General features: G+C 41.2%; 1 protein-coding gene across 1 annotated transcript; it reads left to right on the forward strand.

Annotated features, from left to right (window-relative positions):
* Positions 1–12,972: 12,972 nt before the first annotated feature.
* On the forward strand, positions 12,973–13,641 carry nog1 (noggin 1; the record flags this gene model as incomplete). The annotated part of the gene is made up of 1 exon (XM_079253318.1): positions 12,973–13,641. One exon carries the CDS (start codon positions 12,973–12,975, stop codon positions 13,639–13,641), a length of 669 nt encoding a protein of 222 aa, XP_079109444.1.
* Between the last annotated feature and the right edge of the window lie 1,044 nt (positions 13,642–14,685).

The following is a 14,685-nucleotide window of genomic DNA, read 5'->3' on the forward strand; positions in this document are numbered from 1 at the left end:
CAGGGACTTCTTAGGCTCAGCAGCACCTCCTGTAAATTAATTGTAAATTGATTTCTTCATATCGGCCGGTTGGATTTAAAAAAAAGGCCGATGCCGATATACGTAAAATTGCCAAATATCGCCGTCGATAATCGGCCGACCTCTAACTGCAATAGATATAGATTTAGTACTTAAAGGGGAAACTGAATAAGTGTAAAAATTGGCATAAAAAAATTGAATAATGCAAACACTGAACTGTATTGTAATGCCTAAAGCATGTTTATTGAATGGCACAAATAGATAATAATAGCTCCAGAAGTGCCTGAATTTCCTACACTCAGAAACATCTCTTATAAAGTTGAATAAAAGGTTAAATAAATGAGCCTCTGTAATTTATCCACAGAAAATACAGTAAAATTAAATAACTACAATGACTTGTCTGTTTTAAGTTCAAACACAACAAAAATACAGGGACTTCTTAGGCTCAGCAGCACCTCCTGTAAATTAATTGTAAATTGATTTCTTCATATCGGCCGGTTGGATTTAAAAAAAAGGCCGATGCCGATATACGTAAAATTGCCAAATATCGCCGTCGATAATCGGCCGACCTCTAACTGCAATAGATATAGATTTAGTACTTAAAGGGGAAACTGAATAAGTGTAAAAATTGGCATAAAAAAATTGAATAATGCAAACACTGAACTGTATTGTAATGCCTAAAGCATGTTTATTGAATGGTGCAAATAGATGATAATATTTATTTAGGGTTAGAAACAGTTCTCTGATATTTCAGTTAAACTTTGGAGCCCTGCTTTGGTAAAAGTGGTCTGTAGTTTGAGTGCAGCTGCTTCTCTCAGCTCCCTGACAGTACCGCTCAGGTGACGCTTCGTTCCAGGCAGCTTCTATTTCCTCTCATTCTGGGAGTTTATGCAGAGAAGACTCTTCCATCTGGCTGCGCACAGCTCCTACTGCTTCCTGTCAGGCTGAAGACGAGTTGAAGAGCAAACCCCACATAGACAGTGCCATGCTGAAGACCAGCAGAGGGAGGGACTTAGTTTATGATCCTCGAGGGACGGCAACTTGCAAGTTTTTATTGTGTCCATGCTCCAACACACCTTATCAAAATGAATAAACAGGTGTAGAAGAAGCTGATCCATCTAATATGAATCGGGTGTGATGATGCAGAGAAACAATGAAAATCTGCTGGCGACCGGCCCTCGAGAACTGGAGTAGGACGCCCCTGGATTAACATATCGTCCATTACAGTGTTCTAGTTGTTTTGTCTTTTTATAATTAATTTCCAATCATGTTGTTCTGGGGAGTAATTGCTGTTTTAAGGAATAATTTCTTGTTGTTTGTTGCAAAGTCTTGCAGCTGGTGATGACTAAACACACTGTTGTTTCCTCACTGTGTTGTTGAAGTTGTGAACAATTGTCCTTCATGTTCTCCAGCTCTGGACAATCAGCTCCAGATCAAGCCCTGGAACAGAACTAGAACTTCTTAATCTTCATTCCTGAAAGATAATCTGAATAAATTATCGAATGTTGACAAGTCTTGTATGGAGATGTTTTTCTTTACCATGACACATCAAAGCCCAAAATCATGATGGGACCTCCTCCTTGTAGTTATCCATGAACTTTATTTTATGCTCATGCAGTCGTGAAGCAGTCTATAGACACATTAGAGTCTGGTATATGTTGCTGCAGTCATGTTGTGATGAAACACACATTACTACATTCTCTGCATTCCTTCTGTGTCCTTAGTGCCTTGATCTTATCCATTGTACTGCTAACATGTTTCCCATCAGGACATTTGGAGGAAATACTTTGAATTTCCTCATCTTTTTGCTCTACCTTGCTGCACTGCATCGTTTTAGTTTTCTCTTCGGCATGTGTTGCTGCTTCCCTTGCTTCTTGAAACTGGCACGTAGCAACCATAAATCCATCTTCTGAAAGGGAAAGCCTCAGCTCAAAGTGATAAATCTGTTCAGAAAATTATATGCATGCATGCATTTATAAACAGAGGTGTATAAAGTAGAAGTCCTGCCATGTTTTTGGATCTACCGGAGCATTTAGGACTGGTGTTTTCACTAAAAGGCTCGTCTACCTCGCAGTGGAGCTGAGCTGATTAAATTCACCTGGTTTAGTGACTGGTTGAAAAGAGCTGCTGGACAAGACTTCTACTTTCTACTTCTACTTTATGAACATCTGTATATTTATAAGAAATTGTCTTTTTGCCCACCATCACACCCCTCTTCTAAGGAAAACCTTATTTTGATGTAATGCCTGTATTTCATTGGCCATTTTCAGTTTCAGTACTTAATAAGCATATAAATTTATCTTAAATTATTTTTCATTGTGTAGTTAGTGCATACATTTGAGAAAAGGAGCAACAGAAACATGAAAAGTGTAGAACAAAACAGACAGAAAACAAGACAGACTGATGAATGGACAGACAAGACAAACTGACAAAGGGATTTGCAAACATTATCACATGACCTAAACTGATGTTTTGAGCTAAGCTTGACATCAGGTAGTTGAGATAATTATGGTTTGTGTGTGTGAGTGAGAAGGGGTTTTTATGTGTGTGTGAAGTAAACTATGTTTAATTTGAGTTTAGGAGGGTTATAAATGGGCCCCTGCTCTTTTCAAAGACACACGTTAATGTTTCTGTATGGTTTTTTTTTTTTTGTTTTTTGTTTTTTACAATTGCAATATATTCAGATATTAAATTGATCCATTAAGTGAAACATGACTCATGACTTTCTTGGTGACAGCTAGAGAAATAAGTGAAATTTGGGTGGGATGGGTAATCGAGAGTGATCACCAGGGAGATGGAGTGAAGCTGATGCTGGGACTCTGCAGCCCAGGAGAGTGCAGAGTCTCTCAGTAACGGCTAAACATGGTGACTGAAGTGGTTGCTTCATTCAGGCTCTTCGAGCAACTCTAATTATAGAAAAAGCAACAACAAGTCTGACTACTTTTTCTGGTGGTGTTCAAAACTTTTGGTGAGCAACTGCACGTAGAAGGTTGGTCCTCACGCAGCATCCAGCTTCAAGCTGCAGAGCAGGAGGCGATCACCTCTGCTGCAGGAAGAGATTGAAGACACAACACAGTCTATTTACTCTCACATATCAATGTCTAATAATAAAAAGTGTGGATTAAAATATTTTTAAAAGAAAAATCGGTTTAGTTAAGTGACTTCAAAAGACACTTTCATGTTAGGTCTGTTCAGTATTGGCCAGTGATATATTCTGGGTTTTTTTTCTACTGTTATGAATAGAAATTACATCAAATCTGTTTTTTTTTTTTTTTTTTCCAGATATTCAGAACCTTCACAATATTAATTTCTTTGTCTATTTGATTTAGTCATCCACCAAAATCCATTTAAATAAAAAATTTTTTTTTTTAAAAAGTTGCTTTTTGGGCCAAATATTGTGCAATTAACATTAGTAATTAATCAAGAATATACAGTGGTCAGTGATAATTTTAAGGCCACCTGACTGCATTACTTTCATATAAACGCACATGTAATTCGGTGAGGTAAATCACTTTTTATAGGCATCACCAAAGCAACGTGTTAATCAGCTGATTCAGATCAGTTGGCTTTTGACAGGTGAATGAGAGAAAGGCGCTGTAGCTTGACAACAGTTGTTTAGTATAAAACGTACAATGTTTTGGCAAAATTTGTAAAGATGAAAAAATATGGTTATATTTATTTCAAATCAATCCAATCCAATCAAATCAAAGATACTTTATTCATCCCCAAAGGGGAAATTCAAGGTTCAAGCCAGCTCGTCCAAGGTTTGACGTTTAGAAATGTAACATTTATAAGTTCAAAGAATCGAACTGAAGCTTAGGCCCCGCAGCCAGTTTTACCGACACCACCTTATAACAGATAAGAATTAGATACATTAGGATCATAGGGGAGGTCGAGGGAAAAAAAAAAAAAAACATGTACCTCCAGACTATGCCACCAGATGGCACAGTCTGGAGAGACAGAAAAAAAACACCTCATACACTTAAGCACAAACTCAGACGAAGACACACACACACAGTTCAGGGAGGCGGTGAGTCAGGTGGGGTGGTTGATTAGGGGGGCCAGAGCATCTATGAACATCTCTTGTCCCGTTCTCAGGGGGGGGTTGCACCGGCCCAAGGCCGCTGGGAAGCCGAATCCAGATATGATTGTTGTTTGGCTTACAGGCGAAGAAAACAATTTGCCCTCAGCCTTGAGTCCATAGCAGGTCTCAGGCTGGCAGCTCCAAACAGCCGAATGGGGGGGGTCAATTTCCACCCATCCTAGCAGACATCCTCTCCATGTTTGTATCGATTCTGCATACCACCTCAGGGACCGACAAAAGATGGCCAGTGTGGGCCAAGCTGACATCCTGCTTACGATCAAGTCCAGACAGCGCAAGAGTCCGTGCACTGCTAACCCGGCACATTCTGTTGCCTGTCCATTGTTGCCAAAATCTCACGGATCTTGAGGTAGATCAGAACTCTGCCAGCGCCAATCAGCAGAATTCCGATCACCAATAATCTAAAGATTTAGACATCCTCCACATCCTCAGAGGACAGAACTGCTAGAGACATCGGTCTCCACCTGGCCCATGAGTCCTGAACGTATCCAGCTGGAAGCGTCCCCTCAGGACATGCGGGCTTCCTCCCACCGTCTAAAGACATGCATGTTAGGTTAATTGGTTAATCGTCCTTGGGAGCGAATGTGAGCGTGAATGGTTGTTTGTCTCTTTATGTTAGCCCTGCAATAGACTGTCCAGGGTGTATCCCACCTCTTGCCCAAAGGCTGCTGGGATAGGCTCTCCCATGCCACTTAATTGGACCAAGCCGTACGGATAATGAATAAATGAATGAATGAATGAATGAATTTTTAAGCTGTAGCCACTTTCTATATTGCTGCTTCCTTTGCTTCTTTAAACGGCTGCGTCACCACCATCAATGCATCTTCAGGGAAAAGACTCAGCTGGAAATCATAAACCTGTTCAAAAATCTTTTGTGATTTAAAAAAGTTTTGACTGTAGTTGAGGGTCAGATCAATGAGTGATAATCTGATGTCCTCACTTTGGATGTTCATATCAGCAGCCAATTTTTTTATCTTCTGCAACAGTCACCACCTAACAACTAAACAACAAACACTTTGTTTCCATTGTGCGTTGGCTTGAAAGCCTGCAGGGAATTCCATATTTACTGTGTGATATTCATTTCAGGTGAACTTACATCTAAGTTGTTGCTTCAACAGAATTCACAAGACGGGAGAAGTTGTTCCACTAGAAAGAAAAATAGGTGTTGACAACGAGCCAAAGACTTGGCGGTAAAGAAGTTAAACAAAACTACAGTTCAGGAGTTATGAGCAAAACATAAAAATACTTGTTAGCTGCTGCTGCCTGACCTGTTGCATTACTTTGTAACACCCAACACCTTTTCATCCAGAGAAAAAGACCTGAAGTAAACACTTGAGACTTAATGATAACAAGTAAGAGCGCTTTATATCCCTTTTATTTCAGTTTACGATTCAGTGTAACTCGCCTTCTCTCGTGTCTGTTCAAATAAAAATCCAGTTGTCTGAGAAATTGCAGTGTTTTGCTGCGAGTTTCGGTTTAACAACTTTGTTTGGAGGCATAATTTTCTGTCTGTGAAAACTTCATGGGGGAATGGAAGAAAAACAAACTCACATCAGGCTTTGGGTTCTTTCTTTTTTCATTAACTCTGCTCCCTGTGGGAAAAATTAGCTAAATGCTCTAATTATAGTACCGGTTAAATGCCATAGATATTAAACCAGCAGTGTGAGAATGATGTTATATGGACTGCAAGAGAGGATAAATGTGAGAAAACAGTCCGAAATCTCCACAAGTTGGGCTCTCAGTGGGTAAAACAGCATGAAATTAATGATGATCCAGTCTTTTTAAATGTTTGAAGTAAACTTGTTTGGTGAACAGAAAATATAAATGAGTATTATGCAGAGGTTTCGACACCAAAACAGCTAATAACTCCTTTATTAGCTGCATTTCCATTATTATTATTTTTTTTGCAAAATTAAGGGGATACTTGTAAGTTTCGACAAGCAACAACTGCGATTTGTGGGTGTTTTCATTGAACAGTGTTTAGCGCATTAGTCTCAAGTCTTTTAAAATATCATTACTCTTGCGACATTTTAATTTAAAATGGTAGTTTAAGCAAAATAGGCACGTAGCATTATTTTAGAGTTTTCTACCTTCTGCAGAGAATTTGCTACGTATTTTTAAAGCTTTTCTCCCACATTTTTTTTTTCTAAAACTCTAAAATTTGCTGCTTGCTGTTCCACACCTTTCCATCTCTACCGGAAATGAACTGGTCATGACGCCACCACGTCACGTCCGGGGACACAAAAGTGTTTCCATTACACTTTTGCTATATATTTTTTTTTACATCAAAATGTCTGCAAAACCCCCTCATGTGAGCGTAAAAACCTTTTCGCGATGTTTGAGACTTTTTTCCAAAGGTAGGTGTTTCCATTAGCATTTATTTTATTGTGATCTTTAGTTTTTGTGTCATGGAAACGCACCTATTACTTTACAGCAGCGTTTTGGTTTATGGCACCGCATCACATGCTAGCAACTCGACACCAACCGTTCTCAGCGGTCACCGTGGCTGGTTCATTGAGAAATGCTAGGGGACATTATGGGCGGAAGACGGAGAGAAAGCGAAAGAGCCAGAGATAAGTCAACATCAGACTGACTTTTACTGGCTGGAGATAGCATAGAAAGGAGATGCAAGATGGATACGAATTAAGGCCTATTTAGGCTAATGTAGAAGATGGATATGCAGATGGATGGACGCTTCCACCGGTCCCCTGCATCATTTATGCGCTGAATTTTAACAGGTTTTTTGGGGGGGAGGGGGGGGATCCATTGCTGGATAGAGGCAATATCCCCAGAAACCACAGTGGTAGTGTTAAGTAGGATCGGTGTCATGTGAAGCAGAGAGGACGATGCTGACTACAACTGGCGGGACAAAGTTGAGGAAAGGCTGTCTGAGTGTCTGGCAGTTGCAAACAGCTTGGTAGCCGTGCTTCACCATCACCAGCTGAGGTCTGAAACACCATCAGAACGCAAACTGAACTCTGAACTCAGCACTACCCACTGGGGGATGAAGTTACTTCATTATGGCAATGGAAATGACACATGAGAGTGAGGGTGGTGACATGTGACGTTTGAAACGAACATATTTATTACATATGTAAGGAACATCAAGACTGGCTTTCTTTTAGAAAAGTGTCTACTTATGTGTCATAGCTGCCACATGTTCCTAGTGTCCTGTTGGCATGTAGGCCAATCATGTTGACGTGAGGTGACATGTCGTGTGTGCGAGTTGCAATACTGATTTAACCTTCAACACACTGCTGGCGCATTCATGCACCCAATTTTTGCAAGCACTTGACAGCTGTCGGCGCATGAATGGGCCGAAATACAGTTCACTGTTGGTGAACTTGCAGGGCCACATTTGGAAGACAATTATGTGTCTGAAGGGGAACTGTTTGATCTTTTCTTCAGTGTAGAGGTCATTGCTCTGTTTGTCCGCGAGACTAATCGGGATGTGGACCAAGTAAAAAATGCTAAGGGAGACAGAGCAGGACGATCGAGTCATGTTGCTCACGTTGAATTTCAAGGTAGAATGCACTCCTTATCTTCACCAGGAAAAAGTTCCAAAGAAAAGCTGTACATAAATTTGTTTGTGGGTGTTATTTTTTTTCCAGAAATATATGCAAAAGACAATGAAAAACACACTTTGAACATATTTTTTCATTCTTTATTACAATAATGAACAAGAAAGATATGTGCTTTTGAAACAGGTAGGCATGATTTTTTTTTTCTGTTTGTGAAAAAGAATGCAGTTTTATAAGGAAAAAAACGTCATTTTTAATGCAGTGTGATGAAGGTTTAACACTAAAATGGCTCATGCAAACAAGAGCATGATCACGAGGTCTGAGGTAGACACAATGGTAGATAGTTTTGAAGAGCACCTTTCGGACCTTATTCGCATCTATCATCCTCTTTATAAGTTTTCCTCCCCATTGCACAGTGACAGACTTTCCTTAAAGCTGGGAACAGATTGGTAAACTGTTAATGGAAATGCCTGGAAATACAATGTGGCCAGCAGGTTGACCTGCTATTTCAGTGTTCTCATGCTGCGTAGCGCCTCCAGCGGTGACCTCCAATATTGAACGGTCTGTTTGTTAGCAGCAAGTATACAGATGTAGCAGAATGTTGACGTGTACACCGGAGGTATATCTCAGCGCTTAATGGGTATTTAGGGTGTATTCACATCGGAATAGTCGGCTAGACCAAGTCCGATTGGGGACTCGGCTCACTAGTAAGGGGCTGTATCCATGTGGATCCATTCCCACCGAAGGTGGCGCTGCTCTAGTATTAAGCTAAAGAGAGGAAAAAACACTGTTTCCTCCACTTACGAATTAAACATGGAGACGAAAACATCGCTGTTTAGGGTTTTTATTGTGTCTTATGCAAGTATACTGCAGAAATACACTGCAACAATGGACGCAGTATGAACAACAGACGAGACAGAGGACCCTTAACGCCATCGCTATGGATTTACTCACAATGTACTGCTACGTCAAATGCAGGAAGTGACTTTTTTATTTGGAGTCCACTTCCTGTATTTGGTCCGCTTGAAATGACCAAGACCTGCGTTTGTCGTTGAACCGAGTCCGCTTCTTTGGTCCCAGTCAGAAAGTTTTTGGCGCAATCACATTTCCCCTAACAAAGCAGAAAAGGCTGATGTAAATGTGACCTTAGGCGTTGCGAGGGGACACCTCAGTGAGAAAATCTGTGCTGTTTAAAAGTCAATGAAAGGAGAGCAGCTAGTAGATGAGAATCCAAAGAACAGGTGATATTTTCTCACACAGTATTGTTTCTTATGTTTGGACTTTTCTTTTCCATCATTGTTCTTGAAATGTGTCTTTTAATATAATTTAACAGGAGTCCATCTGTTAAAATCAGCTGTTTGCTTATTAGTGCATGTTTTATGAGCTAAACACTGTCCAGTGAAGCTTCCTCACCTCTTTGCTGTGTAAAATGAACAAAAAGACTATGAATCCGAATTAATGAATTATGGCAGCTTCAGGCTTTAAATAGGACAAGAAGAGTGTGACAGGGGAGAAGACAATCTGTCATCTGACTCATGGCTCGCGGTCACAAGTAGCAATTAGTTTTAATTAAGCTCACAGCGGGAGCGATTATTGCGATTGTATGCCTTTGGATTGCAGAGGAATGGAAAAAAGTGCTAAACAAACTAGCAATTTGCACACCTCCCAAGTGCCAGAGTAAACAGAGTGGCACCCACTTTGTGTCTGTGTGTATTCAGCCTGGCGGTGTGGGCTCAGTCAGCACGGGGTGTGAAACAACTCGCCGAGGAAGATGCAGCTCTTTCTGAATGACACCGAGGCTGCAGGCAGAACGTGGAGCCTCACAAGTCTGCTTGAACTCATTCTTTCAAATAAAATGTGCAAAAAAATTTAACGATTCTCAATTTTTTTTGTGGTTTTCTGCAGCGTGCATGAAAGCAGCCTGAATCTTCAAGGTCTCCCTGTTGTGTTTCTACCTGAGCGTGACTTTCCTCGGTGAAGATGCCTGCCAAGACAGAAGTCTGCTTTTCCTCACTAAATGAGAAATCAGCAGGGAAGGCCACAATGACCTGCACACGGCTCAAACACAGAGATTAATTTTGGATGCATATCCTAAAGCGCAGGTTTAAAAGTCTTCAGGAACCAGACCCGGCGTTTTTAAAGGAAAGGTCATTACAGGCAGCGATTTATTAGCCAGAGAACTGTGTTTGGTTAACTTAAAGGGTAGAAAAAACTACTCAATTAAGCAGGCGTCTGTCTCAAGTAGCCTGACTTTTTAAGGAGGAATATTTCACTATCAAAATGTTCCTGTGGTTAAACAGTAGGAAGGGATTAGAAGAAACCAAAACAACTCTGCGTTAAATGAGCCTGGCAATCCTGATGACATTTAATGAGAACCATATTTGGACTTCTCCCTTGCAGCCACATCAGAAATGAAATTTTCCAACGTGTTAAATATTATTTCTTAAGAGAACTAACATGCCAATTTTGTTTTAAAACTCTCTGAAGCGTAAACTGAACAGGCTCATCGAGATGAAAAGGAAAAAAAGTGAAGCCGAAGTGGTTTTTAATTGGAATTCAGGTTCAAATCTGTGATTTGTTGCTATCGAATGCTTGGCACCGAGGTTTGTTTGTGCGCCTTGTTTACTCTGCATGCACCGTCCCTGGTGTGAATGCGCTGGATTGAGCCTATCTGTCAAGCCTTCTCAGAGCGATGGTTTATGATACGTGCTGGTCAGATGAAAAATATAAGCGTGACATTTTCCAGACTTTTCACCATCAGCTGACCATAAACTAAATGAGTCGTGTGCTCGAGTGCTTGTGTGAATTAGCTCATTCAAAATGAAACAGAGATGCATTTATCTTAAGCAGATGGTTTATGGCTGATGTAGCAGCTGGCTAAGTTCTTCCATTAAATTATTTTTTCAAAGAATGATTCTCTGAGCTCGGCTTTAGACAGGTTTGCAAATTGTGATACTTTCCATGGCTGCAGCTTAGAGAGCGTTGTTTATTTGGGAGTTAATTTGGCCCGCTTTATTGAGCGGCGCTGTGGCCGCGTTACAGGCAGAAATATTGTCCCACTTGAGCTGTATACAAGCAGTAAATGCAGTAGTTGGCAGGCCGTTGTATCGCATGATCAGACTGTAAATCCTGTTTTTATTCAATCAAGTATAAAAGGGTGATGTGATTTTTATTTTGCTGGTGAACAACATTATTTAAAGGACCGCCTTGGGTCTCTTTATTATAAAGAAATGATAGCAAGACTGTTTAATCAGGTATTTAGTTTCTTACCCCCCACAAATTTTATTCCACTCAGTTGTTTTGCACAAAAAGTTGTTTTTATTCTTAACTTTGACGTTGGTCAGGTGGACCCCTTGCTGTTCTCCACAATGGGTATGGTTACATGGTGTTCTTTAATTAATAAATCGGAATTAAATAATCTGGAATTAACATATTCTCCTACGAGTTTACGTGAAGATAATCACTCCGAATGAACATTTACATGAAACACGTCCTCACTTAATTCCTCTTTAGAGCGGCGGGTTGGGAAGGGTTCTGATTGGACAGAGGGTGCACGTGATGTATGATGTATACTGGAAATAAACAAAGTTGGCTCCCTGCTTCTCATATTTTCAGTCATAACTTGTAAAAACTACATAATAAGAACCAGTTTCGCTGCTATTTTTATTATAAACGTGAAGTAGCAGCTCAACACGAGCATACTACTTCACTTTTTGTAGCAACTGAGAAGAAGAAGAAAGACAGACCACCAAACACGGGAGGCGAAACAACGCACGTCATCAGGACAGGACAAGGTAATGAGCATGCTCAGAACGACCAGAATTAACTTAGAGCGGAATTAAGGTTTACATGACAGGGGAATTAAATAGTTTAGAATTAAAACGTGAATAAACCAGACACTTACATCGGAATTAAGTTTAATTCTGAATAGAAATTAGCATTAGGAATTAAGTGTTTACATGGTCGTTTTTCATTAAAGCGGAAAAACTTTAATTCGGAATTAAACAGGAATTAAAACTCCCATGTAAACGCACAGACTGACCCATATATCTACCTTTTACTCTGAATAAGCCGTCACATTTAAATAAAGCAGATAATCGACCACACTTATATAACATCACACCTAAAACCTCTTTTCCTTGGTTGACTCCTGAGGCTGTCCATTTGGCTTCTGTTGAACGAAAACAAAGACAAAGTATCCTGCAGTGGATCGGCTTGTGCAAACACTATCAGTCCATCACAAAGAACAAGTTTATGCTTTTATTACAGAATGCAGCTGAGACTTTACAGACTTTGTATGTCTGGTTCTTTTCTCTAAAAGTAGGAAAGCAAGTTGCTACCTCATGAAGAAAACAAGGTGTTTCAGTCCATTTAACCCGAGTTTGAATACATTTTAGGCAGTTTGAAAGAAAAACTCCTGAAAAGAGACGTTCAAAAGGCCTCAGACTAAGATCCTGAAGTGGATCTGCTTTTGTACATTTAAAAGAAATGTGATATCAGACCATCAAACTATAGATTTTTAGTGTGCACATATATGAAATAAATTAGACCGATGTCTACTTGGTTTTCTGCTCTAAAGGCTACCTGCTGCTTCTTATGAAAAACTGTGTTTGGGTTATGTAAGTTTGAGCAGTTTGTGCTGAATTTCTGTGTATTTAAGAAGCAGCTTAAAGAACCACCACTGGTATCTGAAGGGAGATGAAATATTTGTTAGCTTTTTGCATCAGAGGGTAAAAATGGAGGAATGCCTCCGAGTTGCACGTGAATAAATTAAGACGTTTAGTGTCTGGCTTGTAGTTTTTGGAGGTTTTGGATGCTGCAGAGACTCCCAGCAGGATTCACTGGGTCTGACCCACACCCCTCAGAATGAAAGACTGATTTAATGCAGACTGGAAAGCCAACAGGGGGCGTCTCCTCTCCGCGCCCCCTCCCCTCCCACTGCGTGGAAGAAGGAGGTATTGGGGATCTCCTCCTAGACAACAAACCCACATTCAAAGAGGGGCACACGAATTACATCACGCTGCGCGTGGAGGATAAAACTGAGGTCGTGGCTTGCGCTCAGAGCTTTTCCCCGCAAAGGAGACCACTCGAGCATCATGCCGAGCCCTCGCGCACGGAGCACAGGGAGACAGTTCATCTTGGTCACGCGCATGAAAAGCTGAAATCTTGCCTCTGATGCTGCTACGGACGAATCTTCCATCTTTACTGCGGAGTTTTTATGATGGGAAAGTGAGTTTTTAGGGAACTTTGAGATCCGGCTCACGCGTAATTGCGCACAAGAAAGTGGCCTCCAGAAGATCGTGTGTGCGCGCGCTGATCTCTCCGTTTGACATGGGTCAGTCTCCTCAGTGCGCAGCCGTCTCTCTGCTGATACTGTCTCTGGGACTTCTGGTGGACAGAGCGATTTGTCAGCACTACTACCTACTGCGGCCCATCCCGAGCGACAGCCTGCCACTGGTGGAATTAAAAGAGGATCCGGATCCGGTCTTTGACCCCAAGGAGCGGGACCTTAACGAGACCGAGCTGAAAAGCATCTTGGGAGACTTTGACAGTCGCTTTTTGTCCGTGCTGCCGCCCGTAGAGGACAAACACGCGAACAACGACGAGCTGGACGACTTTGAGATCCAAAAGGCTGCAGGGATCCTGCCCAAAGAGATCCGCGCGGTGGATTTCGACATCCAGTTCGGCAAGAAGCACAAACCCAGTAAGAAGCTGAAGCGGCGTCTGCAGCAGTGGCTGTGGGCCTACTCTTTCTGTCCGGTGGCGTACACCTGGACCGATCTGGGGAACCGGTTCTGGCCGCGCTTTGTGCGCGCTGGCAGCTGCCTGAGCAAACGCTCGTGCTCGGTGCCGGAGGGGATGGTGTGCAAACCCGCGAACTCTACCCACCTGACCGTACTGAGATGGAGATGCATACAGAGGAAGGGAGGACTGAAATGCGCCTGGATCCCGGTGCAGTATCCGGTCATCACAGACTGCAAATGCTCCTGCTCAAGTTAAAAGATTCTTCTCTAAACTTAAATTATAAGCTCAGTATTTTTATAATTATTTTCCCACGTGCACTACGGAGTGTAGGAATGTATTTTCTGTATATGCGTTGCCATGCAGTTCCTTTTTATAAATATCTCTAAAACTCCTTGTACAAAGTCAGTATTATTTGTAACCAGAGTCTACTTTATTTGTGGAGAATATTGGTTATATATTTTGTATTTATGGAGCTGTGGCGCAGAGATCCACGCAAGGACTTTTATGTTTCCACTTCTGGATGAAGCAGATCGACCTCAGAGTTGAACATTTATTATGGATACAGACATGTATCAGTGACTTTTTGTCCTGTAAATAAAGGAAATGCATTATTTATTCTTTATATTCGTACAATAAAACGACACTGAAATGATTGAAGATGTTCTTTCTCCTTCCTCTTCACTTCCTCTGATCACGAGAGCAGGATAGTTGGAAGTCACCTGCCGCATTGCGCGCAGCTCACCAATTTTACGCATCAGTACTTATAATTGAGCCCTTATGAGCTCCACAGTGGTGTCAGGTTTACTCCGTCCTCACGCTGCAACATAACACAAGCAAAAAATGGATTTAGTGCCTTTTTTTGTCAGTCAGTCGGTTTTCTTCTGCTCTCAGCTTAACCAGCTATATCTTATCAGTGCGGAGGTCCTCAGTCAGAGCCATCAGAACCTTTCCAAGCTGATGAAGAGGAATCAACAGGTCACAGGTTTCATCTGAAGAATCCCTCCTCCCCATCTGCAGCCCAGCAGGGGCAGAGCTTTAACATTTAACTTCCTGACTCTCATTTCCTTCCAGTAAATCTCACATTTTACTGTTCATGCATCTTGAAGTTTAGTTCTTGCAACCTGATATACTTACCTGCATCAAATTTTCTCAGTTTACAAACATATTATGTCCGTTTTTCACTCAGTCTGAATTTGAGGATGCTGAGAAATATAAAAAACTTCAAAAAGTACCATAAATTCTGTGAGAATCTCTTAATTTAAACTCAATGTCTCACATCTGAAGGAAGAAACAAACACA

This window comes from Telmatherina bonti (genome assembly GCF_933228915.1).
Source record: "Telmatherina bonti genome assembly, chromosome: 14".
Classification (NCBI taxonomy): Eukaryota; Metazoa; Chordata; class Actinopteri; order Atheriniformes; family Telmatherinidae; genus Telmatherina; species Telmatherina bonti.